The following is a 26,000-nucleotide window of genomic DNA, read 5'->3' as shown; positions in this document are numbered from 1 at the left end:
GTTAGGTGGTTCTGTGTTGGTCACAGAAGCACCGAATGTTCCTCAAATGTGAGATATATCCCCCAGAGGAGTTTCAGCCATACTTGTGTGCCCTGTGCCTGCCATCTGTCAGGATCCTCCTATGGAGAGGTATTAAACTTGAACAGCACAAAGCTCTTATTTGCAAACATGCCTCTCCCACTCTCAGGAAGAGAGGCTTCATGAGAAACCACTCAGAAGTGGTGGTGTTTTTATTTATTTTTTGGTTCTTTTTGAAAAAGAGAGAAAAAAAGCAGCATGTGTAGAAGACATATTTTGGAGTCTGGCCAATTTCCAAGGTAAAACCTCCCACCTGTTTTCTGAGCACTCAGCTCCCACAGACAGGGATGAGCCTCTGATGCTTTGCTTGCACAACGTGTCACAGTGATGGGACCAAGGATGGCACCGAGTCAACCCATCAGATGTTTCCTTCAGGTGTTTCAGAAACAGGGCAAAGGGAGTCTGGTTACGTTGCGTTGTTCCCTTGAACAGAGATGTTGCAGACTTGGAAGCTATGGGATGGGGTCTTTTCCCACGTGGATAGAGACGTACATAGTGCCCATCTGCAGAGAGAGACAGAGAACTGTAAATTCCATGTGCAGGAGGAAAGGAATTGTAAGGGCTTGGGGTAGGGGTGAAGTGTATGGGTGGGGGAGGCTGGCAGAGAGAGCTGTGTGTACTTCCACATTTCTTCGTAGATTGTGAAAATGGCCACAGATTTTTCCCTTCCTAGCAAGAGGTGGAGTCAACTTCCCCATTCCCTGAATTTGGCCAGTCATGTAACTTTGGCCAATGAAGTCCTTTCTGTGGCAGAAGTGATGGCATGTCCATTTTGAGCTTGAGACTTAAGGGGCCTTGCAGTTTCTGCTGTTACTCTTGGAATCCTGCCTCTGCCATGTGAACAAGCTTGGGTCACCCTGCTAGAGGATGAGAGACAACATGAAGGAGAGGCCAGTTGTCCCAGCTATGAGGCTATCCTAGTCCAGACAGCCCCTGGGCAATCTGCCAACTGACCCCAGATGCAGGAGCGAGCCTGGCAGAGACCAGAAGAACTACCCAGCTGAGCCCAGCCCAAATGGATGACCCATGAAATTGCAAGCTAAATAAATGGCTGTTATTTCAAGCCAGTGAATTTTGGGGAGGTAGTTTGTTACAAAGCAAATGCTGGCTGTCACACCTATGGATCGCTGAAAAATTTCATAGGTCCTTATATTAAACTGTTCATTTTATTTTTTCCTGAGCTACTTCAGTGCGTTTCTTTTGCATGGAGCCCAAGAGGTTTATGAAATATAGACTGCTTGTTTAGGCGGCTTCCAGGAATTTGATGAGCTGGGCAGATGGGGTGCTGGCAGTTGGCAAAAGGAGAGAAAAGCAGCTCCTGGAGCTCTCCACAGGAGGGGAACATCTCACAGACAAATGACCAGGGAACCAAGAGGGAGGAAATCACATATGGAGTCTCTGCCCAGGAACTTCATTCTGTTCCAAAACCTAGGATTTCCTTCACACCCTTCCCGGTATTACCTCTTCAGCTGACAGGAGAGTTGCCCACATTTCAGCTGCATATTCCTATTTTCTGCCTGTCAGTCCTGCAGTGGAGAGAGAGAGAGACAAAGAGAGAGAAAGAGAGAGAGTGAGAAAGAGAGAATAAGAATCAACTGAATTATTATCCGCTCCCCACATTAATACCTAGTCCTAACCCTCCAATGTGACTATATTTGGAGATAGATTCTTCAGACACAATAAGGTTAAATGAGATCGTAAGAGTGGGGTCCTGATCCAATAAGACTGGTATCCTTACAAGAAGAGGAAGAGACACCAGCGATGAGCATAGAGAAAAGGTCATGTGAGGACACAGCAAGAAAGTGGCCGTCTGCAAGCCATGGAGAGGGGCACCATGGGACATCAAACTGGCTGCCACCATGATCTTGGACTTCCAGCCTCCAGAACTGTGAGAAAATAAATTTTTGTTGTTTAAGCCCCTGTCTGTAGCATTTTGTCACAGCAGCTGGAGCAAACTAATACAATCATCATCATCACATGGCTGAGGTTTATTGAAGGCTCATGACATTCCAGGCACTGTTCACAGCTCATGACTCCCATCATTTTACTTAATCCTCACTCCTGTCTTTGGAGGAAAGTATAATCACATCCCTGGGTTTTTTTTTTTTCTTTTTTCTTTTTTTTGGAGACAGTCTGACTCTGTTGCCCAGGCTGGAGTGCAGTGGCGCTATTTCAGCTCACTGCAACCTCCACCTCCCAGGTTCAAGAGATTCTGTTGGGAACATGCCCCCCAAAATCTGGCCATAAACTGGCCCCAAAACTGGCCATAAACAGTGGCCTAGCCCTCCAGATCTTTCTTTTCCGGAGGACACTGGGTGAAAAGTAGTTGCCTCAGTGACTGTTTGAGCAGCACCTCGAGCGATCGCTGTCAGTTCTATTCAGGCAGGAATCCAGCAAGCTAGAAGAGAAGGTGATTTAGAGGCTTGGCAGTTCCCTGTTAGAATACACCCCCCAGATCAACAGGGAAATATTATAGCTACATTTGAGCCTTTTCCTTGTAAATTACTCAAAGAATTTAAACAAGCTATTCATACTAAAAAAGAATGTAGAAATAATCAGCAAGTCAGGCTGCCAGATAGGGGAAAAAAGAAAATTGCTGAGTCTGAAATATTCCAAAATGTAAAAAAGAAAAACATTGGGCTAATCAGTGTCACTCTAAGTTTGATAAAGAAGGGAACCCGATTTCGGGAAATGCCATGAGGGGCCCGTCCCGGGCCCTGTTCCAAACTGGGGCATTTCCAGCTCAGGCCATTCCCTCACCCCTGTACAATGTCTGTCCCCTGCCACAGCTGGTAGTGCCGCAGTAGATTTATGCTGCACAAAAGCTCTGAGCCTTCTGCCTGGGGAACCCCCGCAAAAGGTCCCAACAGGAGTCTGTAGACCCTTGCTAGCAGGGACAATAGGATTACTTTTAGGAAGGTCTAGTTTAAATTTAAAAGGGGTACAAATACATACAGAAGTCATTGATTCAGATTACAATGGGGAAATTCAAATTGTTATATCTCCTTCTGCTCCCTGGAAAGCAGAGCCAGGAGAGTGCGTAGCACAGCTCCTGATTGTGCTGTATGAGGGAATGGGAAAAAGTGAAAATAAATGAACAGGAGGATTTGGAAGCACAAATAAACAAGGCAAAGCAGCTTACTGGGTAAATCAAATTACTGATAAACATCCTACCTGTGAAATAACTATTCAGGGAAAGAAATTTAAAGGTTTGGCAGATACAGGAGCGGACATTTCAATCATTTCTCTACAGCACTGGCTGTCCGCGTGGCCAATTTAACCTGCTCAATTTAACACAGTTGGAGTTGGTAAAGCCCCTGAAGTATATCAAAGTAGCTATATTTGGCATTTTGAAGGGCACGATGGACAGCTTGGGACTATTCAACCAATTATAACTTCTGTACCTATAAATCTATGGGGGAAAGATTCATTACAACAATGGGGAGCACAAGTTCTAATTCCAGAACAATTACATATCCCTCAAAATCAACATATGATGCATGAAATGGGCCATGTCCCTAGCATGGGACTAGAAAAAAATTTGCAAATTTTGAAAGAACCGCTTCAAGCAGAAAGACAAAGTTCCAGCCAAAGCTTAGAATATCATTTTTGATGGCGGCCATTGTTAAGCTTCCAGAACCGATACCTTTAAAATGGTTAACAGATAAGCCAATTTGGATAGAACAATGGCCACTAAGTAAAGAAAAACTGGAGGCTTTAGAGGACTTAAAATTGGCCTTTAATAGTCATAGATTTAAAAGACTGTTTCTGTACTATCCCTTTAGCTGAGCAAGACTGTGAATGGTTTGCATTTACAACCTGTAGCCTGCTAAGCGTTTTCATTGTTTTACAGATGGGTCTAATAATGGTAAAGCTTCTTATTCTGGCTTGAAAAGTAAAGTTTTCCAGACGCCCTATACTTCAGCTCAGAAAGTGGAGCTTGTAGGTGTAATTGAGGTATTGAGTGCTTTTGATATGCCTATTAATGTGATTTCTGATTCTTCATACGTGGTTCATTCCACACAGTTAATTGAAAATGCTCAGTTATGATTTCATACAGATGAACAACTGATGATAAAAACAAAACAGGGGGAGAAACAGGGATTATGGGATAGCCCATACGCAACTGAATCTAGCATTATTAACTTTAAATTTTTTGAGCCTGCCCAAAAGCCAGATGTTATCAGCAGCTGAACAGCATCTACAGAAACCAGCTGCAAAGACAGAAGCAGAACAATTGGTTTGGTGGAGAGATCCGATAACAAAAAGTTGGGAAATAGGTGAAATAATAACTTGGGGTAGAGGTTATGCTTGTGTTTCTCCAGGCCAAAATGAACAGCCGATTTGGATACCATCAAGACACCTGAAACCTTATCATGAGCCAGATGCCGAGGAAGAGACTCCGGGAGGATCCTGGCGACCCCCTGGTTGCAGCCATGTCAAGGCTGATGCTGAGGAGGACCCCAACTGTCATGAGCAACACCCGTCGAACACAGCCACCCACCTGGGGACAGATCAAGAAGCTGTCACAGCTGGCAGAAGAAAACCTGAGGAAAGTGGCACAACCAGTCACAATAAGTAATGGTAGCTATGATAGCGGTGATCACAATTGCCGTGAGTATTACTTAAAGAAGGGCTGACACAGAGAACAATGATACTTATAAGGCATATTTATCAATCTTGGCTGGCAATAATGCCTGGATGTAATCACTCTATGACATAGTTACACGTGCTTTCTGATCTCAGTATTTACCATAATAAATCTGCTCCTATAATTGAGGCATACCGCCCTCAAAAACCTATTTGTAAACAAAATTGAACCTGGCCAGAAAAAATGAACATACTTGTTTAGGAAGATTGCACTGCAGAACAGGCAGAGGGGCTGCACAATGATTCTTATGGAATCATTACTAATTGGTCTCCTAAAGGGATGTTTAGCTTAAATTGCACCTTGCAGTCTGTGTGCCACAGCCACACTATGTTCAGCTGGTCTGAACAAAATGGTCAGATGGTAAAAACGGCAAGAAGTACGGCAAGAATTCCTATTATCTGAAACCATGGCGGTATAGTGGCACCTCAACCTCAAATGATATGGCCCACTCTAGGAGCTTAACATAAGGATTTGTGGAAACTATTAATAGCTCTTAATAAGATCAAAATTTGGGAAAGAATAAAAAAGCATCTAGAAGGACACTCTACAAACTTGTCTTTGGATATTGCAAAATTAAAAGAACAAATATTTAAAGCATCCCAGGCACACCTGACCTTACTGCCAGGAACTGGAGTGCTTGAAGGAGCTGCAGACAGATTAGCAGCTAGTAACGGATTAAAATGGATAAAAACACTTGGAAGCTCTGTGATTTCAATGATGATTATGCCTTTAATCTGTGTTGTTTGTCTTTGTACAGTCTGCAGATGCAGATCCTGACTCCTGCGAGAAGTAGCTCACCGTGACAAAACTGCCTTTGCTTTTATTGCTTTGCAAATCAAAGAAGGGGGACATGTTAGGAACAGGCCCCCCCACAAACCTGGCCATAAACTGGCCCCAAAACTGGCCATAAACAGTATCTCTGCAGCACTGTGACATGTTCGTGATGGCCATGATGCCCACGCTGGAAGCTTGTGGGTTTACTGGAATGAGGGCAAGGAACACTTGGCCCACCCAAGGCAGAAAACCACTTAAAAATGTTCTTAAACCACTAACAACAGTATGAGCAATCTGTGCAGTATGAGCAGGACATGCTCCTGCTGCAGATAACTAGCCACACTCATGCCTTTATTTCGGCCCATCCCTTTGTTTCCGATAAGGGATACTTTTAGTTAATCTAAAATCTATAGAAACAATGCTAATGACTGGCTTGCTGTTAATAAATACATGGGTAAATCTCTCTTTGAGGCTCTCAGCTCTGAAGGCTGTGAGACCCCTGATTTCCCACTTCACACCTCTATATTTCTGTGTCTTTAATTCCTCTAGCGCCGCTGGGTTAGAGTTTCCCAGCTCCGTAACTTACTAGCAGTGAGGCTGTGGGCAAGCCACTCCCCTTCTCTGTGCCTCAGTTTGCCTATCTGCAAAATGCAGATGATAATAATAGCATCTGACTCTCTGGGTTGTTGTGAGTGAATTTTTCTTTTGCTAGTGCCCTCTTCTATCTCTTTGTTGCTGTGATCCCATTTTGGAAACCAATGAGTCAGATGGGCTCCTCAGGAGTCCCTATCACCCTCCTTGATGGGGGTGTTGGTTTCATCTCTGTTTCCTTGTTGAGCCAGCTCTGTGCCCCATGGGGGCTGAGTGGATGTTGCCCAGTGGACGGAGGTGAGGGATGGAGGTACCTTAGGCTCTGGATGATGGTGAAACACATGCCTCCAATCAGTGTCCTGGCTCCCAGGATCCCAGCCGCAAGGAGCCCAATGGCAGAGCCTCCTGACAGGGACAGAGTGGGGTCCAGCTCCATGGGCTCTGCTTCTGTGGGCTGCACGACAGGTTCTGGGGACCAAGGAGGGGTGAGATTGGAGGAGCCATCTGCCCGCCCTCCCTGTGCACCCCTCCCTCCTGCCATTCCCCCTCCCAAGGGTCTTTTCAATCCAACCTTCTCTTCCATCCTCCAGGTCTCTGGCCCCCTCTCCTCCCTGCTCTCCTGCCCTAGTCCAGTGCCCATCCACCTTCCTACCACATGGAAGCCAGGAGGATCTTTCTAAAGCTCACACCTGACCTTGTTCCTCCCCTGCTCAGAACCCTGCTGTGGCTCCCCAACACCCTGGGGCAGAAGTCAGTTTCTCACCTTAGCCTTTGAGGCCCTGCCACCTGGCCAGCCTCATCCCTCTCACTGCCCTGCCTTTATAGCCATGCAACCCTGGACTCCACTCAATTTTCCAAGCTCATCCCTTTCTTTCTCTCTTGCCTCCAGGCCTGTCCATGCTGCACTCTCTCTCTGGAATGCCATCTCTCTCTCGGCTTGCATAATTCCCCTCCACTTTTTTTTTTTTTTTTAGACAGAGTCTCGCTCTGTCACCAGGCTGGAGTGCAGTGGCACAATCTTAGCTCACTATCTCCACCTCCTGGGTTCCAATAATTCTTGTGTCTCAGCCTCCCTGGTAGCTGGGATTACAGGTACGTGCCACCATTCCCAGCTAATTTTTGTATTTTTAGTAGAGACGGGGTTTCACCATGTTGGCCAGCCTGGTCTCAAACTCCTAGCCTCAAGTGATCCACCCGCCTCAACCTCCCAAAGTGCTGAGATTACAGGAATGAGCCACTGTACCTGGCCAGCTTGCATAATTCTTATGTATTGTAGTACCACCTCAGGTGTCCCTTCTTCCAGGGAGCCCTCCTTAACTCCTAGGCTGAGTCCCATAGCTCTCTGGGCTCCCCCATCCCAGCCCTGCCCACTCTGATGATCACCATCTGTGGACACTGGACTGTGAGTCTTGTGAAGGGAGGGCTGCAGCTGTCTTGGTCGCCAGGGTGTTCCCAGCTATACGGGCTGGCCACACAGCAAGTGCTCATAAACATTTCCTGGGCAGTTGATGAATGAGCAAAGGGGGTCTTGGAAGTATTGTCCTTCTCAGTAAATATCAGGGTCAGTAGGTGCTATAAGATTTACATTTTTTCCCCCAGTGCATCAGCCCTGAAGCTCCCACTGGACCCTGGCCAGGGAGGTGAGGTGGTTCTCTGGGACCCAGCCAAGCTGAGATTCCCATCACCCATTCCATTCCACGTGCCAGCTCTGAACCTTGACTCATGCATTCTTTGCTACCCCAAATACCCTCCCCCTCTTCTGTCCTGGCCAGTTCCTCTGCATACCTCTAGTTCACTCCAAGCCATGGTAGTCCATTTTCATACTGCTATGAAGAAATACCCGAGACTGGGTACTTTATTTAAAAAAAGGAGGTTTAATGGACTCCCAGTTCCACGTGGCTGGGGAGGCCTCACAAGCATGGCAGAAGGTGAAGGAGGAGCAAAGGCATGTCTTACATGGCGGCAGGCAAGAGAATGTGTGCAGGGGAACCACCTTTTGTAAAACCATCAGAACTTGTGAGACTTATTGACTATCATGAGAACAGCATGGGAAAAACCTGACCCCATGATTCAGTTACCTCATACCGGGTCCCTCTCATGACACATGGGGATTATGAGAGCTACAATTCAGGATGAGATTTGGGTGGGGACACAGCCAAACCATATCACCATGTGTCCCTCCATGAATAACACACTAAAAATAATATTCACCATAACAGCTGCTATTCAAGGCACCTGCTGCCTGACAGTTGTTCTGCCAAACTCAGTCACCCCTTGTTTTCGTTCCTTATAACAACCCTGTAGAGGTATATAGGATTACCCCCATTATACACATGAGGAAACTGGGGCTTAGAGAGGGGAAGTCACTTGCATTAAGTTACCGAGCCAGGAAGGCACAGGAACAGGGACTGAACTGGGTTTTGACCACGTCCCAAACCACTTCTCTGATCTCAACAACTTGCTGTCATTCTGATTGCCACCTAGGGCTCCATATACTGACTGTATATGGTAATAGCTACAATTAATAATGACAATGCTAATTGCAACAATGATATTGGCTCATGGTTATTGAACACTCATTAGTGTTCGATAGTGCTAGACATTATTGTTTTAAGCTATTCACCTGCTTATCTCATTGAATGCTCACAACTACACACTGGGGTAGGCACTATTATCTTCCCAGTGTTATAAATGAGGAAACTGAGGCACAGAGAAGTCAAGGCACTGGCTCAGAGTCACACAACCAGGGATTCAAATTCCAAAGCCATTGCTTTGAACCACTCCTTAGATGATGACAATGGTGATTTTTTTTTTTGAGACAGTTATCCTCTGTCACTCAGGCTGGTGTGCAGTGGTGCGATTACAGCTCACTGCAGCCTTAAACTCCTGGGCTCAAGTGATCCTCCCATTGCAGCTGGGACTACAGGTGGCACCACCATGCCTGATTAATTTTTTTAACTTTTTTTTTTTTTGGTAGAGACAGGGTCTCACTATGTTGTCCAGGTTGGTCTCTAACTCCTGGGCTCGTGTGATCCTCCTGCCTCAGCCTCCCAAAGTGCTGGGGTTACGGGTGTGAGCCACTGCACCTGGCCCACTCCTTAGATTTTGATCTGTATTTTTTGCAGGTATGTGCTGAGACTTAGAGAGGCAAAGAGGCTTCCCATGTTCATGTAGCCAGCAAATGGTTGGAGCCAAGGACCCAGGTAACCTGGTCCAGATCCTAAGCTGGGCTTTCATCATAGTTAACCTCTTTGAGCCTCAGCCTGTCATCTGAAAATGGCCTAATTGGCTGGGCAAGGTGGCTCATGTCTGTAATCGCAGCAGTTTGGGAGGCCAAGGTGGGTGGATCACTCGAGCCCAGGAGTTTGAAACCAGCCTGGACAACACAGTGAAACCCCGTCTCTCCTAAAAATACAAAAATAGGCCAGATGTGGTGGTGCATGCCTGTAATCCCAGCTACTCAGGAGGCTGAGGCATGAGAATCACTTGAACCTGGGAGGCAGAGGTTGCAGTGAGTTGAGATCACACCACTGTACTCCAGTGTGGGTGACCGAGCAAGACTCTGTCATAAAAAAAAAAAAAGAAGAAGAAAAAGAAGAGGAAGAAGAAGAAGAAGAAGGAGGAGGAGGAGGAGGAGGAGGAAAGAAGAAGGAAGAAAGAAGGAAGAAGAAGAAGAAGGAGGAGGAGGAAAAGAAGGAGAAGAAAGAAGAAAGAAGAAGAAGAAGAAAGAAGAAAAAAAAGAGGAAAGAAGAAAGAAGAAGAAGAAAGTGGCCTAATAATCCACAATCTGCCAGGTGGATGGAACACTGGAATGACGTTTTGCCTATAAAGGGTCTCGAAGGGGACTGCTCATAGTAGGTGCCTCAATGGAATCAGAGAGGCTGCCTTTCCAGAGGCTGGAGAGGGTGCAGGGCTCTTGGGTGGGGTGGGGTGGGATGGGGGACTCACTTGGCAGTGAGATGGTCACAGTCTCAGAGACCAGCTGTTTCTTGCTGTTCGTGGCTATGCACATGTAGGTGCCCAGCTGCTCCCAGGACAACCGTCGGATGAACAGCTTCTCTCCCATCCCACAGGGCACCCCACTGAAGGTCCAGCTCAGCACGGGCTCAGGGTCCATTGTCACTACCCACTGCAGGATCACAGAATAGTTGAGCTCACTCTGGATGACTTCCCAGATAGCAGCTGGGAATGTCTTCAGTGGCATTAGTTGGAGGCTGTCTGTGCAAACAGAGAACAAGGCCACAAGAGTGGAGATCACTCAGAAAAGCTGGGCATTTCTTCTGCCCACCATAGAGACGTCCATTGTTTCATGTGTTCATTCATTCATTAATTCACCCATGAATGTGTTTGAAGAGCCTGGTCTGTGCCCAGTGCCCCCAGTCCAACCCCTTGCCCTTCCCACTTCCAATGGCCAGCACCTGCATCCCGTTGCCTAAGGACTTTTGCTGGTGGCCAAAGCCTACTCTGCCCATGGAGGAAGCAGGCTGGAAGTGCTGGGGAATAAGCACATCAGGGAGCAGCCCTCCACAATGCCAGGACAGGTTGGTGTATAAATTCCCCAGCTCCCTCGCTGCTATGTGGGATAACTCTGCAGCGTCGTTCCACACCAGGGCCTGAGTTCCCCAATGGGACTGTGCTGCAGTGGCCCCTAGTAACCAGCTTGGGAACACAGCTTTTATTATTTCCTGCCTTCTCTGCCTAACTTCCCCACTCTCCAGTTCCTTGCACCTCCCAAACAGACTATCTGTCCTTGAATCCTCACCTCTGGATCTGGGTGAACCAAATCTAGGACTCTAAGGCTCTAGGACTCGGGGGCTCAGCAGTCATTAAACAGACGCAGTCGCTGCCCTCATTAAACTTACAATTGAGTGAGGAGAGGGTCAACAAACTGATAAATATATATAGTGGTGGTAAGTGCTGTGAGGAAAACTGCACAGGGCTGTGGGGTTGGACTGGGGGTGGGGTAAGCCCGTTTCAGGTAAGGTAGGTCAAGGAGGACCTCTTTGAGGAGGTTATGTTTGAGCAGAGTCCTGAAGAAGCAAAGGAAGAAGCCATGTGGATTCCTAAGAAAAAGAATGTTCCAGGCAGAGGGAACAGCAAGCAAAAGGCCCTAAGGTGGGTGTGAGCCAAGGTGGGCATAGAGAGGAGGGAAAGGGAGAGAGGGCTGGGAGAAGAAGTCAAAGAGATAATGGGAGCAGATCATGCTGGGGTTTCCTGGGCCAGGGTGAGGACTCTGATTTTGACTCTGAGTGCAGTAGGACCCATGAGAGGACTGCCCAGAAGAGGGACGTGAGCTGGCTTAGGTTTGAACAGGCTCACTCTGGCTATCATGTGAGAACTTGAATTTAAGTTTGCAAGAGTGGAAACAGCCCAGTAAGGAGGTGACCCATGAGGTCCCCACTTCTTGTCTGCATTTTTCAGGTGAAAGACTCTGAGGTTTGGGGCTCATTAGGGCCAGGCTTCGTGGTCAAGTAGGGACACATCTGGGATTTGAACTCCCAGACTGTGCTGGGAACTTCCAGTTAGAGCTGATTTCTGATTTCAATGCAATGTTATAAGTGAAAAGAACTTTAGCACAACCAGAGAGCTCATGGAAGGCTTCCTGGAGGAGGTGTCTGAGTTAAGCCTTGAAAGAGGAGAAAGAGCCCACTAGGTGTACAAACAAGAGGCAATATAACAGCCACCTGGATTGGGCTTTTTTTTTTTTTTCCTTGAAACGGAATTTTGCTTTTTCATCCAGGCTGGAGCTTGGCTCACTGCAACCTCTACCCCCCGGGTTCAAGCAATTCTCCTGCCTCTGCCTCTCTATAGCTGGATTATAGGCACCCGCCACAACATCTGGCTAATTTTAGTATTTTTAGTGGAGATGGGGTTTCACCATGTTGGCCAGGCTGGTCTCGAACTCCTGACCTCAGGTGATCCACCCGCCTTGGCCTCCCAAAGTGCTGGGATGACAGGCATGAGCCACCATACCCGGCCATGGATTGGGCTCTTACTATGAGCCAAGCACACATGTTAATCCGTGGCTTGTTATACTGCATGCGAGACCCATGCCCAGGTGTCTAAATCATTTAGTAGACTGTGATCAACATTTAAAACATGAAAAGAAATATTATAGAAAACATCAGAGAGCATTACTCATAGTAATAACTGTTATTACACTTGCCTTTTGGTTAGTTGTGGGATATACTGGGCATGATGTGAAAAGCATTTCTTATGAAAGCCACTGGATTTATTCATTTAATCCTCACAACAATCCTAGGAAGTAATTATTATTATTCCTTTTTTTTTTTGAGACAGGGTCTTGTTGTCACTCAGGCTGGAGTGCAGTGGTGCAATCATAGCTTACTGCAACCTCCACCTCCCAGGCTCAAAGGCTCCTCCAGAATAGTTGGGATTACAGGCGTGCGCCACTACATCCAGCTATTTTTTGTAGAGATGGGGACTCACCATGTTGCCCAGGCTGGTCTTGAACTCCTGGGCTTAAGCGATCCACCCACGTTGTCCTCCCAAAGTGCTGGGGTTAAAGGTGTAAGCCACTGTGCCTGCCCTTATTCCCATTTTGATGAGAAAAGGAAGGCTCAAAGAAGTCAAATCCTTTGAAACAAACAGGACTTTTTTTTTTTTTTTTTTTGAGACAGGGTCTTGCTGTGTCCCCAAGGCTGGAGTGCAGTGGCAAGGTTACAGCTCACTGCAGCCTCAGCCTCCCGGGCTCAAGGGATCCTTCCATCTCAGCCTCCTGAATAGCTGGGACTATGGGTGCACATCACCAGGCTTGGCTAATTTTTAAATTCTTTGTTGAGATGGGGTCTCATCATGTTGCCCAGGCTGGTCTCGAACTTCTGAGCTCAAGCAATCCTCTCACCTCGGCCTCCCAAACTGCTGGGATTACAGGTGTGAGCCATAGCACCTGGCCAGGGCTAACATTTACTTGCTCTTTGTCAGGCATTGTTGTAGGCATTTAGCACAGATTAACTCACTTACTCCTCACAGTCACCCTATGAGGTAGGTTCCGCTATGACCTCATTGCACAGATGGGGAAACTGAAGTGCAAAACAGAAAGTTACTTTTTTGCAGGGACTCAGGGGCATAACAGATGGCGGAGGGATTTGATCCAGGGAGTTCTGGCCGCAGAGCCTGCACCACCGAGCGTGAGTTCCTGCAGCCTCTCTATTTAGAAAGGGCCCTTCGGACTGAGAATGGCATAGGCAAAGGTGTGGAGCCAGGCCTTTAGAAGAATTAGCCTTCAGGCCGGGCACGCTGGCTCACGCCTGTGATCCCAGCACTTTGGGAGGCCAAGGCAGGTTGATCACCTGAGGTCAGCAATTCGAGACCAGCCTGGCCAACATGGTGAAACCCTGTCTCTACTAAAAATACAAAAATTATCCGGGCGTGGTGGCGGGCGCCTGTGATCCCAGCTACTCAGGAGGCTGAGGCAGGAGACTCGCTTGAACTCCTGTGGTGGAGGTTGTAGTGAGCCGAGATCGCACCACTTCACTCCAGCCTGGGCGACAGAGTGAGGCTCCATCTCACAAAAAAAAAAAAAAAAAAAAATTAGTCATCAAATCACAGAAATACAGATGGATGAACCTCAGTGGTCCATAAATTCTCTGGGAGGGTAGTAAAAACCCGTCTGTACAGAAGCGGGGTTCTAATCGCGATCCCCACCTTTGCATTGTACCATGGAGACGTTGCTGGGCTGGAGAGGCCGCACAGAAGGAGAGAGGCTCCAGGATCAATGAGTCATCATATGACCTTTGCTCAGCCCTTTGCTTGTCACATGACCACAGGCCATTGATGTCACGTCTCTGAGCCTCAGTTTCCCCACCTGTGCAATGGGTTGCTGCTCAGAGCTGCTGCTTGTTGGGCTGCTGGGAAATCATTCAGTGTCTGGCATGTCAAGAATGCTCAGTGAACTGGCTCCCTTCACTATTTTTTTTCTTTGAGTTGGAGTCTCACTCTGTTGCCCAGGCTGGAATGCAGTGCCGCAATCTTGGCTCACTGCAACCTCTGCCTCCTGGGTCCAAGCAATTCTCCTGCCTCGGCCTCTCGAGTAGCTGGAAATGCAGGTGTGTGCCACCATGACTGGCTTAATTTTTTGTGTTTTTATCAGAGATGGGTTTCACCACGTTGGCCAGGCTGGTCTCAAAGTCCTGGCGTCAAGTGATCCGCCTGCCTCAGCCTCCCAAAGTGCTGGGATTACATGCGTGAGCCACCGCACCCAGCCTCCCTTCAGGCTTGCTTCCCGGTGTTTACTCTGGCTGGCCTCTCTGCAGGAACACTTTTCCCTACTTTTCACTGGGCAAATTCCTGCCCATCGTACAGGTCCCAGCTCAGGCTTCAGGAAGCTCTACTGGCCCTCCAGGGCTGTCAGACACCTTCTTTGGTTCCCACATCTCCCTGGCTGCAATCTCAGCATCAACCAGGACAGAGAAGTCACGAAAGAGGTATTTGATGTGCACGCAAAAAGTCAGCTCTGGGAAAGTCCTGTTGCATAGAAATCTGAAGGTCACTCCTAAAGCCTATTGTCAGCCCTCTTCACCCAAAACTCCACCTGCCTCCCTCTGTGACACTGAAATGCCAGTGGCCTCATCTGTCCCATGGCCTGTACACTGCTCTACTCTCATTGTGTCAAACTCATCAGCATCTCTCTTACCCTTCCAGTGCTTGTCCACGTTGTTCCTGCTGCCTGGAACAACCTTCCATATATTTATCGGCTAAATTCTATTTTGCTTCAGATATAATTTTAAATGTTACTCCTGCAGATAAACTTTCTGACCCTACACTTGGAATTGTTCATTTAGTGTCTGTCTCCCGTGATAGATTGAGAATTCCATGGTGGGAGAGATCAACTCTGTATTGTTCACTGCTGAATTCCCCCTCCTCCAGGAAGTCCTCCCAGACTCCTCAAAGGGGCCAGGTGCTCTCTGCGCTCCCACAGTCCTATGGGTTCCACCCAGCCCAGCTCTGCCAACTCTGGGTCATCATTATCTGGGGATGGGTCTGTCTCCCTCCCTGGACTGTGAGTGCAAGGATGGGAGGAAGAGGCCAGGGCTGTCTCAGTCCCTGTTGTGTCTCCAGCATTGCCCAGTACAGGGTAGGTCCTGATGGCTTGTTGAATAAATGGATAGCAAAATGTTCCCGCTCCCCAAAGCCTTCCCCCAAAGCCCCAGCCCTCCTAGCCCATATCACTGTTCCTAGGGAATGAACCCCTTTTCTACACACCCATTCATGTGCCTACTGTAGAGCTGGTAGCCCACATGGAGTGGGCTGACTAGCACTTTGGGAGGCCGAGGCGGGTGGATCACGAGGTCAGGAGCTAGAGACCAGCCTGACCAATATGGTGAAACCCCATATTTATTAAAAATACAAAAATTAGATCATCCCTGGATGATCTAGAGGCCAAATATATTGGGTTGGAAGGAATACTTGGCTAAACCCTTTGGGATTCTGAGGGATGGGGGTAGGGGTGAGCCCCAAAGGCATTCTCCACTAGCAACCTGTGGCAGAAAGTGCTGGATGTCTGCCAACATCTCTTTTCTCCTTTGTCTAGTCACAAACCCCCACATTTTAGCTAGGCAGATGGCTGCCTGGAATAAGGGCTACATTTTTAGCTCCCGTTGCAACTAAGTATGACCAAGTGACTAGATTCCAGCCAACGGGGTGTGAGCAGCCACCACGCTGGGCCTTAAAAGGAAGGCATTTTCACCTCCTTTCCCCCCTCTCTGGTATGTTGGCTGGAATGCAGACGTTACGGGAGTCACCTTGGATCCCATGGATGGGACAACTCCCTGTCAATAATGGAAAACTCGAAGGACCCCACATCTTGGCACCATGGAGCCATTGTATCATCCTTAAACTGCTTATGCCAGACTGTTATGGGAAAGAGAAATAAACTCCCATCTTGCTTCAGACACTGGAATTTTTTTTTTTGAGACAGAGTCTCACTCTGTCGCCCAGTTTGGAGTGCAGTGGCATGGTCTTGGCTCACTGCAACCTCTGACTCCCAGGTTCAAGCGATTCTACTTCCTCAGTCTCCTGAGTAGCTAGGATTACAGGCGCCTGCCACTATGCCCAGCTAATTTTTGTATTTTTAATAAATACGGGGTTTCACCATGTTGGTCAGGCTGGTCTCGAACTCCTGACCTTGTGATCCACCCGCCTTGGCCTCCCAAAGTGCTGGGATTACAGGCATGAGCCACCGTGCCTGGCCAACCCTGGAACTTTTTGAGTCTTTGTTAGAGCATCAGAATCTGAACCCTAACTAAGTTGATCTGTGTTATGAACTGAATTGAGTCCCCCACCAAACATATATGTTGAAACCCTAACCCCGAGTACCTCAGAATGTGACTGTATTTGGAGATAAGGTCTTTAATGAGGTGATTAAGTTAAAATGAAGTTGTTAGGGTGGGTCCTAATCCAACCTGACTGGTGCCCTTATAAGAAGAGGAAGTTTGGACACACAGAGAGACACCAGGGATGTGCACACACAGAAGAAAGACCACACAAGGACAGAATGAGAAGGCACCCTTGTGCAAGTCAAAAAAGAGAGGCCCCAGAGGAGATGAAACCTGCCAGCAGCTTCATCTTGCAATCCATCCTTCAGAACTGTGAGGGAATAAGTTTCTGTTGATTAAGCCTAGAGTATTTTGCTCGAGCTGACTAAGCCAGTCTCTGGACTATCTTCTAAAGGGAGGATGGGTCTGGTTACCCTCAGGGCTTTGTTTTCCTAATTCAGATATGAAAGTTTGAGTCCAGGTGATAAAAATATAGATGAGGTTGAAAGCTGCTACCAGAGACCTTCTCTACCTTTCCCAAGTGATGATGAATGCGGATCTCATGCATGTCTGTTGCAAGTCTTGGCTGTTATAATTTGGATATTTATCCCTGCCAAAATCTCATGTTGAAATGCGATCCCCATTGTTGGTGGTGGGGCCTGGGTAAAGGTGTTTGGGCCATAGGGGCGGATCCCTCATGGCTTGGTGCTGTCCTCATGGTAGTGAGTTCTCATGAGATCTGATTGTTATAAAATGTGGCACTTCCTCTCTGACTCTCTCTTTCTCTTGCTCCTGTTCTCATGGGAGACACCTGCTCCTCCTTTGCCTTCACTATGATTAAAAGCTCCCTGAGGGCTCCCTAGAAGCTGAGCAGATGCTGGCACCACGCTTCCGCCTGTGGAACCATGAGCCAATCAAACGTCTTCTTCTTCTGTTTTTTTAAAAATAAATAACCCAGTCCCAGGTATGTCTTTATAGCAATGCAAGAACAATCTAACACAATGACAAAAAATAGCCACAACACATTGCAACTCCTCTCCTTAAGAGGTGGGGCCTATTTCCCGCCTGTTGAAGCTGGGCTGGCCATGTGACTTGCTTTGACCAATAGAAGGTGGTGGAAGTGATGGTGGTCAGTTTTGGGCCTGGGCCTGAAGGAGTTTTGCAGCTTTACCTCTTGTTCCTCTTCCATTGCTGAGTGAACAAGCCCAGGATAGCCTGCTGGAGGTTGGGAGGCTATGTGGCCCACTCACCCCCATCACTCCAGCCACCAGCTGGTCCATGGCCAGGCACATGAAGGAGGTCATTCTGGACCAGCCAACACCCAGACACCCCAACAGCTGACCACAAGAACTGTCCAGCTAGATAAGTGATTGGTGTTTTAAGTTTTGGGGTGGTTTATTGGGGAGCAATGGATAACCAGCACAGAAAGTGTCCTGGTGGGCTCTTCTGGGGTCCAGTGGGTCTGCTTTCTGAGAAGTCAGCCCCTTCCACTGTGGGGCCCCACTCACTCTTGACATGGATCTGCTCCGTCACACTCCTGCGTCCCCTGCTGGTTTCCAGCACGATGGTATAGCTGCCCGAGTCCTGAGCCGTCACGTTCCTGATGACCAGGCTGCCTTGGGTTCCCAGCATCTCTCAGCCAGTGTGAGCAGGTCCTGGGAGGCCCTCCGGGGAGAATATCATGGCTGCTGGTGAAGGGCGACAGGCTAGTCAGAGACGACACCGGTGGCAGCCAAGAGATCTTTATTGGAGAGGTAGAGGTCAGGTCTCGCGGGGGAGAGAGAGAAGAGAAGAGAAGAGAGAGAGCTGCTGGTGTGCTGGGTTTTATATCCCTTGGGCCTACGTGGGGCGGGCCCAAGGGAAGGCGGGAGATGCTTCTTTCTGATTGGCCCTCCTTTGGCGGGTTCAGACAGTGCCCGGTCAAGGAGGGGAGAAGAACCCGGAACCGGCGCCATTAAGGTACCCCTGTTACCTAACAGCTGGCTGGGCGTCATACCCTCGGAACCAAGACGTGGTGAGAATGCCTTCAAGGCTTCCGGGGACAGGAAGGTGGACACTGGCTCCTTCGGTCAAGGTGTTCAGCTGTGCCGAGAAGGGCAGCTCCGAGAAGGCAGAGCAGATGCAGGTATGTGAGCAGGGTGACTTGGAGGAGCAGGGAAGGAGGAGGAGACAAGGGGAGCAAGTGAGACCAAAGGCGAAATGCTGTCCCTGCAAGTGATTTTTCCCAAGCCACTGAGAGTGAGTGTGGAGCATCAAGAGTTGATGATGACAGTGGCAGTAATGATAAAAGTAGAGTAAAATAGCAGAGAACATTCACTAGCACCCACCACAAGCCTGACTGTTCTAAGTGCTGAATGTGTATCAAATCATTGATTCCTCTCCTTGAGCCCATGAAGCACACACTTATATTATACTGGATGTTGTAAAAATTGGTTTTCTACCCTTCTCTGCTCCACTCTGCTGCCTGAAAGGCTGACTTCTCTGAGCTGTGTTGTTGGGGTCCCCTTAGCTTTTGCTGCTGGTTGGTTTCTGTCAGTGGGCATGCTGGCAGAAAAGGAGAGGGCAGCAGGGGAATAAGCTTGAAGGGATTAGTCCTACAGTTGGCTGGGTCCTTCTGTTCCAGCCTACAGCTCCTGCTGAGTGTCCCTCTCCATATACTACTAATGTCTTCTGGTTCTGGGATCCGCTTTGCTCCATTTACTCCTACCCAACCCCTCACCCAACATTTTCTCACCACCTTATTTTGAAATAATAATGGGTTATAAATCAATGTGAATGGTACATTTTTAAAGGGTGACATAATGTTTGTTCTGGACACTAAGTTATAATCTTGCGTCTATTTTTTCTTTTTAAAATTAACAAATACAAATTGTATATATTTATGGTGTACAATGTGATGTTTTAAAATACATATACATTAGGCCGTGCGCGGTGGCTCACGCTTGTAATCCCAGCACTTTGGGAGGCCGAGGCAGGCGGATCACGAGGTCAGGAGATCGAGACCACGGTGAAACCCCGTCTCTACTAAAAATACAAAAAAATTAGCCGGGCATGGGGGCGGGCGCCTGTAGTCCCAGCTACTCAGAGAGGCTGAGGCAGGAGAATAGCTTGAACCCGGGAGGCGGAGCTTGCAGTGAGCTGAGATTGCACCACTGCACTCCAGCCTGGGTGACAGAGCGAGACTCTGTCTCAAAAAAAAAAAAAAAATAAAATAAAATAAAATAAAATACATATACATTGTAGAATGGCTAAATTGAGTAATTAACATATGCATTACCTCATGTACTTATTTTTTTGTGGCGAGAACACATAAAATCTACTTTCTTAGCCAATAATTTACTCATTTAAAGTGTACCATTCAAGAGCTTTTAGTATACTCACAGAATTGTGCAACCATCACCACAATCAATTTTAGAACATTTTCATCACCCCAGAAAGACACCTTGCATCTTTTGGGCACCACACCCTCATCCTTTCACTCCAGATAGGACTTTTTTTTTTTTTTTTTAAACATAAGAGTGGGCCGGTGTGTTGGCTCCCACCTGTAATCCTGCACTTTGCGGCGGTGGAGGGGGGCGGGGCAAGGCTGGAGGATTACTTGAGTCAGAAGTTGAAGACTAGCCTGGGCAACAGAGTGAGGCCCTGTCTCTACAAAAATAAAAAATTCGCTGGGCACGGTGGCATGCGCCTGTAGTCCCAGCTACTTAGGAGGCTGAGGTGGGAAGATCCCTCAAGTCCAGGAGTTTGAGGTTTCAGTGAGCTATGATCCTGCCACTGCACTGCAGCCTGGGTGACAGAGCAAGACCTTTCTCCCTCTCTCTCTTTTTCTCTCTCCCTCTCTCTACATATATGGTATTACTCATATATACTCATATATATATATATATATATCCATTTTTATAGCATAAAACTTAGACACCTAGAAATAAACACTATGTTTTGGAAACTTTTACTATTTTTTTCAAGCTTTATGCTTGTTATTGTTTCTATTTCTTTTCTTTCTTTTTTTTTTTTTTTTTTGAGATGGAGTCTTGCTCTGTCGCCAGGCTGGAGTGCAGTGGCGTAATCTCAGCTCACTGCAAGCTCCACCTCCCGGGTTCAAGTGATTCCCCTGCCTCAGCCTCCGGAGTAGCTGGGACTATAGGCACGCGCCACCACGCCCGGCTAATTTTTTTGTATTTTAGTAGAGACAGGGTTTCACCATGTCGGCCAGGATGGTCTCAATCTCCTGACCTCCTGATCCGCCTGCCTGGGCCTCCCAAAGTGCTGGGATTACAGGCGTGAGCCACTGTGCCTGGCTGTTTCTATTTCTTTTAAACAAAAAGTAGAATTATGTTCGGCAATTCTTACAAGGCATCACAAAAAACAACCTCTGCTCCTCATTATAGAATAATTTGGAAAGTAAAGTAAAAAGCAGTAAAACAAATCCTTAAGCCTAATACTCAGATAACCACTTTGGGGAGTATATTTTCTTTGAAGGTTTTTCATAATTTTTAAAATTAATTTTTAATTACTCAGGAGCTTCTCCTCAGGAAAAAAAAAGTAGACCCATATAAAGCCAAATATCCCTTTGACCTCCACCCCTACGCTTGTCCTGGTCACACTCTCCAGGTACCTGCTGTTATCAAGTGAACATTTTGTATTTACAGAGTTGAAGTTTGTTGCACCGTGGCTTTGTTTTCCTTTGGACAATGTTTTGTAAGCTGCCCCACCTCGCTTTGCAAACATGTTGTAAACAACTTTCTAAAAACTGGTTGCTATTTTATCCAGTGGCACAGCCAATTCCCAAAGTACCCCACCCTACCCGCCCCCAGGAAGATCCAGCAACACACAGCATGCCTTGTTTCCGTCATAAAACTGCAGCAGCCTAGGAGACACTTTCCAACCTCCTTTTCCTTCCTTCCTCCCCTCTGCCCTCCGCCCTGAGAGGGGACTCAGACAACAGCTCTGACGAAATAGGGAAGAGGCCCACCCCGTCCCTTTCCTCCTTCCGGTGTGACACCTGCCTGAGCTGGGGACAGAGCAAAGCTTTGAACTAGGTGGACTTTGGGGTTTTAAAATTACACGGAACTGAACTTTTTTTTTTTTTTTGAAGATGGAGTTTCGCTCTTGTTGCCCAGGCTGGAGTGCAATGGCGCCATCTCGGCTCACCGCAACCTCCGCCTCCCGGGTTTAAGCAATTCTCCTGCCTCAGCCTCCCAAGTAGCTGGGATTACAGGCATGCGCCACCACCCTAGCTAATTTTGTGTTTTTAGTAGAGATGGGGTTTCTCCATGTTGGTCAGGCTGGTCTTGAATTCCTGACCTCAGATGATCCGCCCGCCTTGGCCTCCCAAAGTGCTGGGATTACAGGCGTGAGCCACAGCACCCGGCTCAGAACTTAAATTTTTTTTTTTTTGAGACGGAGTGTTGTTCTGTCGCCCAGGCTGGAGTGCAGTGGCACGATCTCGGCTCATGCAAGCTCCGCCTCCCGGGTTCACGCCATGCTGCTGCCTCAGCCTCCCGAGTAGCTGGGACTACAGGCGCCCGCCATCACGCGCGGCTAATTTTTTTGTATTTTTAGTAGAGACGGGGTTTCACCGTGTTAGCCAGGATGGTCGCGATCTCCTGACCTCATGATCTGCCCGCCTTGGCCTCCCAAAGTGCTGGGATTACAGGTGTGAGTCACCGCGCCCGGCTCAGAACTGGATAAGGAAGCAATTCATTCACTATCTGAGAGGCAGATGTGTGTGGTCTCTGGAAAGTGTGGTCTGGGAAGCCAGCCCATCTGGCTTCACATCTTCAGTCTGCCACTTCCAAGTGTGCGACCTGGAGAGGGCGCATGATCTCTCTTAACCTCAGTTTCCCCTTCTGTGAAATAGGGATTGTACAGCTTTGATCTCAAAGAGTTGTGATAAGAGGTAAATGTTACTACAGGAAAGCACTTAGAATGGGCTGACAGGCTGGGTGCAGTGGCTCATGCCTGTAATCCCAGCACTTGGGGAGGCTGAGGCAGGAGGATCGTTTGAGCCCAGGAGTTCGAGACTAGCCTGGGCAACATAGTAAGACCTCCTCTCTACTAACTATAAAAAATTAGCTGGGTTTGGTGGTGCAAACCTGTGGTCCCAGCTACACAGGACGCTGAAGCAGGAGAACGGCTTCAGCCCAGCAGGTTGAAGCTGCGATGAGTCATTATTGGGCCACTGCACTCTAGCCTGGACAACAGCAAGACCTTGTCTCAAAACGAAACCAAACAAAAAAACAAAAACCCCAAACAGGCTGGTATATAGATCTATTCAGTTACAGTGACCTTCTATTACGGCTGTTATTATTTTATGATTGTTATTATTTATATTTATTATTACTAGGTTGCAGATTGCTGGGGTGAGACAGGGCATTCTGGTGGAAGGGGGCTGGGCTGGGGTCCCAAATTCTGATCCTGCCCCTTGCCGTCCCTGCGATCTTGTGTAGGTGACCTGGTCCCCTCTTTGCGCCTCACTTCCCTTCTTCCTAAGACAATAGGGTCATCTCTTGTGGCGGAGTGGCCTTCAAGAGTTGTCATGAGTTGGGTGCCTGAGCTGCACGGGCCTCAAACTGACAGGGTCAAAGCTCTGAGTGGGGGCGACTCGGACTTGTAAGGAGACTCTCTCTTCCTTGTCCCTGGCCCGTGGTGAAGCCGCTGTCTCCAACGCACCTGTTAAAGGCAGCTTCCTCCAGGCAGGGGTGTGGCCGGAGCTGACGTCCAGAGGACTCCTCATCTCGTATTCTGTCCAGGGCCTGTGCAGAGAAGGTCTCCTCATCACACATGGGGTCTTTATAGACCTCTATAGTCGTGTCTGCAGCCCCGGCCCCGCCCTGCAGGACCCTGCTCACGATGACCATGCCCTACCCTGGCCACTTCCCCACATGACTTACACCAAGTTGGCTGGGAAGTCACCTCCAGCCGCATCCTTCTCTAGCATCGGGTCAGTGGTGGTGGTGGGTGGGGACCAGGCTGGGACAGGGTTCCTGGGAAGGGGGCTCTGAGGTTTTGCTCTCATTCTCTCACCCTACAATCCCCGCCGGGAGATGGAGGGAGAAGCAGAATCGCCCGCTCCTATCACTCACATCGAAGGCAAGGAATGGCCAAAGGTCAACCTGGTAGGAGGTGACGGGGCTTTCTGTTGGCCTCCTGGCTTCTCTCCTGGACTCTGAACCACAGCTTTTCTCCTCTGTAAAATGGAGGCGTTAATAATAGTGCCTGCCCCAGAGTCAGACGGGGCCATGGACACAAGGTGCTTGGAGTAGTGCCTGGTCACGTAGTAGGCGCTCAACGAATGGCAGTCACTGTGAAGTCAATGCTAATTATAATTTGGTGTCCAGGATGTCCTGGAGGCATGTTTAGAATCCCGTTATCAGGAGCTTGCTCAGACTATATTCTGAATTTTAGATTCTAGAAGGATAAGCTACACTAGCTCCTTTTTCCTCACCCTTCTCACTCCCCAGGTCCATTCTTTCCTCCTCAAATTAATAATTATATTGCTCAAACTAATAGCTGGTGTTTATTGAACACCTACTATATGCCGGACACAGCATTAACCTTGTAACAGGGTTGCCTAATTGAATCCTCATACCAACCTCGAAGGGTAGATATGAGCATCCCCATTTTCCCATGGTGCACAGGGGCTGAGTAACTCACCTACTATCACACAGCCGTTCACAGGGGCTTTCTGCCAGTTTTTGGAGGCACCAGCTCAGGGGCTTTGCATGAGCCATTCCCTCTCCTTAGAACCTTACTCATGTAATCTCAAAGTTGACTGTATCTTATTATTTTGGCTTAATTCACACACTTCACCACATCAAAAAGGCCTTTTTTTTTTTTTTTTTTTTTTTTTTTTTTTTTTTGTGACAGAGTCTTGCTCTGTCGCCCAGGCTGGAGTGCACTGGCGCAATCTCGGCTCACTGCAAGCTCCGCCTCCCGGGTTCACGCCATTCTACTGCCTCATCCTCTCCGAGTAGCTGGGACTACAGGCGCCCGCCACCACGCCGGGCTAATTTTTTTGTATTTTTAGTAGAGACGGGGTTTCACCGTGGTCTCGATCTCCTGACCTCGTGATCTGCCCGCCTCGGCCTCCCAAAGTGCTGGGATTACAAGCGTGAGCCACCGTGCCCAGCCCAAAAAGGCCTTTCTTAATGCCTGCTGCAACTCAGTTCCCCACCTCTTTGCTAGCAAGCCACACTGTTTTGTTTTCGTTACATCATTTACCGCTATTTTAGATGATTTATTTATTTGTCCACTTGTGTTATCTGTCTCTCTCTCCTTAGTTCCACCTCTCTAACTTGAATATCAGATCCAGGAGGGCAGGGATGTTGTCTGTCCCTAATGACAACAGTGCCTTGCACATAACAGGTGCTCAATACATGTTTTTGTTTTTGAGACGGGGTCTCACTCTGTCAGCCAGGCTGGAGTGCAGTGGCACGGTCATAGCTCACTGCAGCTTCAACCTTCTGGATTCAAGCAATAATCCTGTCTCAGTCTCCTGAGTAGCTGGGACTACAGTCTCACACTACCATTCCAAGCTAATTAAAAATTTTTTTTTGTAGAAGTAGAGTTTCACTATATTACCCAGGCTGGTCTCAAACTTCTGGGCTCAAGTGATCCTCCTGCCTCAGCCTCCCAGAGTGCTGGGATTACAGGCATGAACCACCTAGCCAGCCTACATGTTTTCTTTTTAGTGAATAAATGAATGAAGAGCAAGTGAGTGAAATGGGAGTGTTCAGACTTGAACTCAGATCTTTCTGACTTAGAAGCTCATGCTTTTCCCTCCCGGAGAGGTTCAGGTTCCACCCAGGGGTTAAGGTTCACCCATGAGTCTCTAATAATAGTCGTTATCAGGTGACACAGTTATTTCTTTATTAGCATTTGCTAAAGTGCCTCTTTTATGGTTGGTCTGAAGGCCTCTGCTGGAGTGATTAGCTAGGTCAGGAGACCACTGTAGGCAAAAAGTAAATATTTGCAATGCAATTAATAACCATTATGTTGTAAGGATTCCGGGGTTTCTACCCAGCCGGCACTCTCTTTTATCCAGGTAACAGCACCTGGAGTTCTCTTTTGGAAACCAACCTCCTCATGGCCCCAGGGAGGTGAGGGGCCCAGGACTGGTCAATCAGAGCACTTCATCCCCTGACAACAGTAATTTCTGGAGACCTGGGCGTGGCACCCAGAACAGGCCAAGGAGAAGCAATCTCTTAGGGATTTTATTGGAACTCTGGGGAATAAAGCAATTTTTCTTTTTTCTGTTTTTAAAATTTTATTTATTTATTTAGAGACAGAGTCTTGCTCTGTTGCTCAAGCTGGAGTGCAGTGCCGTGATCTCTGCTCACTGCAACCTCCACCTCTTGGGTTTAAGAGATTCTCATGCCTCAGCCTCTGGATTACAGGCATGTGCCACCATGCCCAGCTAATTTTTTCATATTTTAAGTAGAGACAGTCTTTCACTATGTTGCCCAGGCTGGTCTTGAACTCCTGGCCTCCAGTGACCCACCTGCCTCGGCCTCCCAAAGTGGTGGGATTATAGGCATGAGACACGGCACCCAGCTTAAAAGCATTTTTTCTTGCTTCTGGGTTTGCTGAGATGAAGAGATCTCAGTGTGCAGCTGCCGGGGGCAATC

General features: G+C 47.9%; 1 protein-coding gene across 1 annotated transcript; it reads right to left on the bottom strand.

Moving 5' to 3' along the window:
• Positions 1 to 219: 219 nt before the first annotated feature.
• Positions 220 to 23,472, bottom strand: IGSF23 (immunoglobulin superfamily member 23). The gene is made up of 5 exons (XM_003277562.3): positions 23,265 to 23,472; positions 10,043 to 10,308; positions 6,409 to 6,562; positions 1,540 to 1,604; positions 220 to 581 (listed from the first exon to the last, which is right to left on the bottom strand). Exons 1-4 carry the CDS (start codon positions 23,387 to 23,389, stop codon positions 1,571 to 1,573), a joined length of 579 nt encoding a protein of 192 aa, XP_003277610.2. The 5' UTR covers positions 23,390 to 23,472; the 3' UTR covers positions 220 to 581; positions 1,540 to 1,570.
• Positions 23,473 to 26,000: the final 2,528 nt, after the last annotated feature.

Source organism: Nomascus leucogenys, chromosome 17 (genome assembly GCF_006542625.1).
Source record: "Nomascus leucogenys isolate Asia chromosome 17, Asia_NLE_v1, whole genome shotgun sequence".
Taxonomy (NCBI): Eukaryota; Metazoa; Chordata; class Mammalia; order Primates; family Hylobatidae; genus Nomascus; species Nomascus leucogenys.
This window is presented reverse-complemented; position numbering and strand designations above follow the sequence as displayed.

Bases quoted from the DNA above. Each gene is read 5' to 3' on its own strand.
- IGSF23 (XM_003277562.3), bottom strand. From the start codon at position 23,389: ATGAGAGCAAAACCTCAGAGCCCCCTTCCCAGGAACCCTGTCCCAGCC. The intron at 6,563-10,042 runs GTGAGTCCCCCA...CTTGGTCCCCAG, and splicing joins TGTGACCATCTCACTGCCAA to AACCTGTCGTGCAGCCCACA. The intron at 1,605-6,408 runs GTACCTCCATCC...TCTCCACTGCAG, and splicing joins ACCATCATCCAGAGCCTAAG to GACTGACAGGCAGAAAATAG.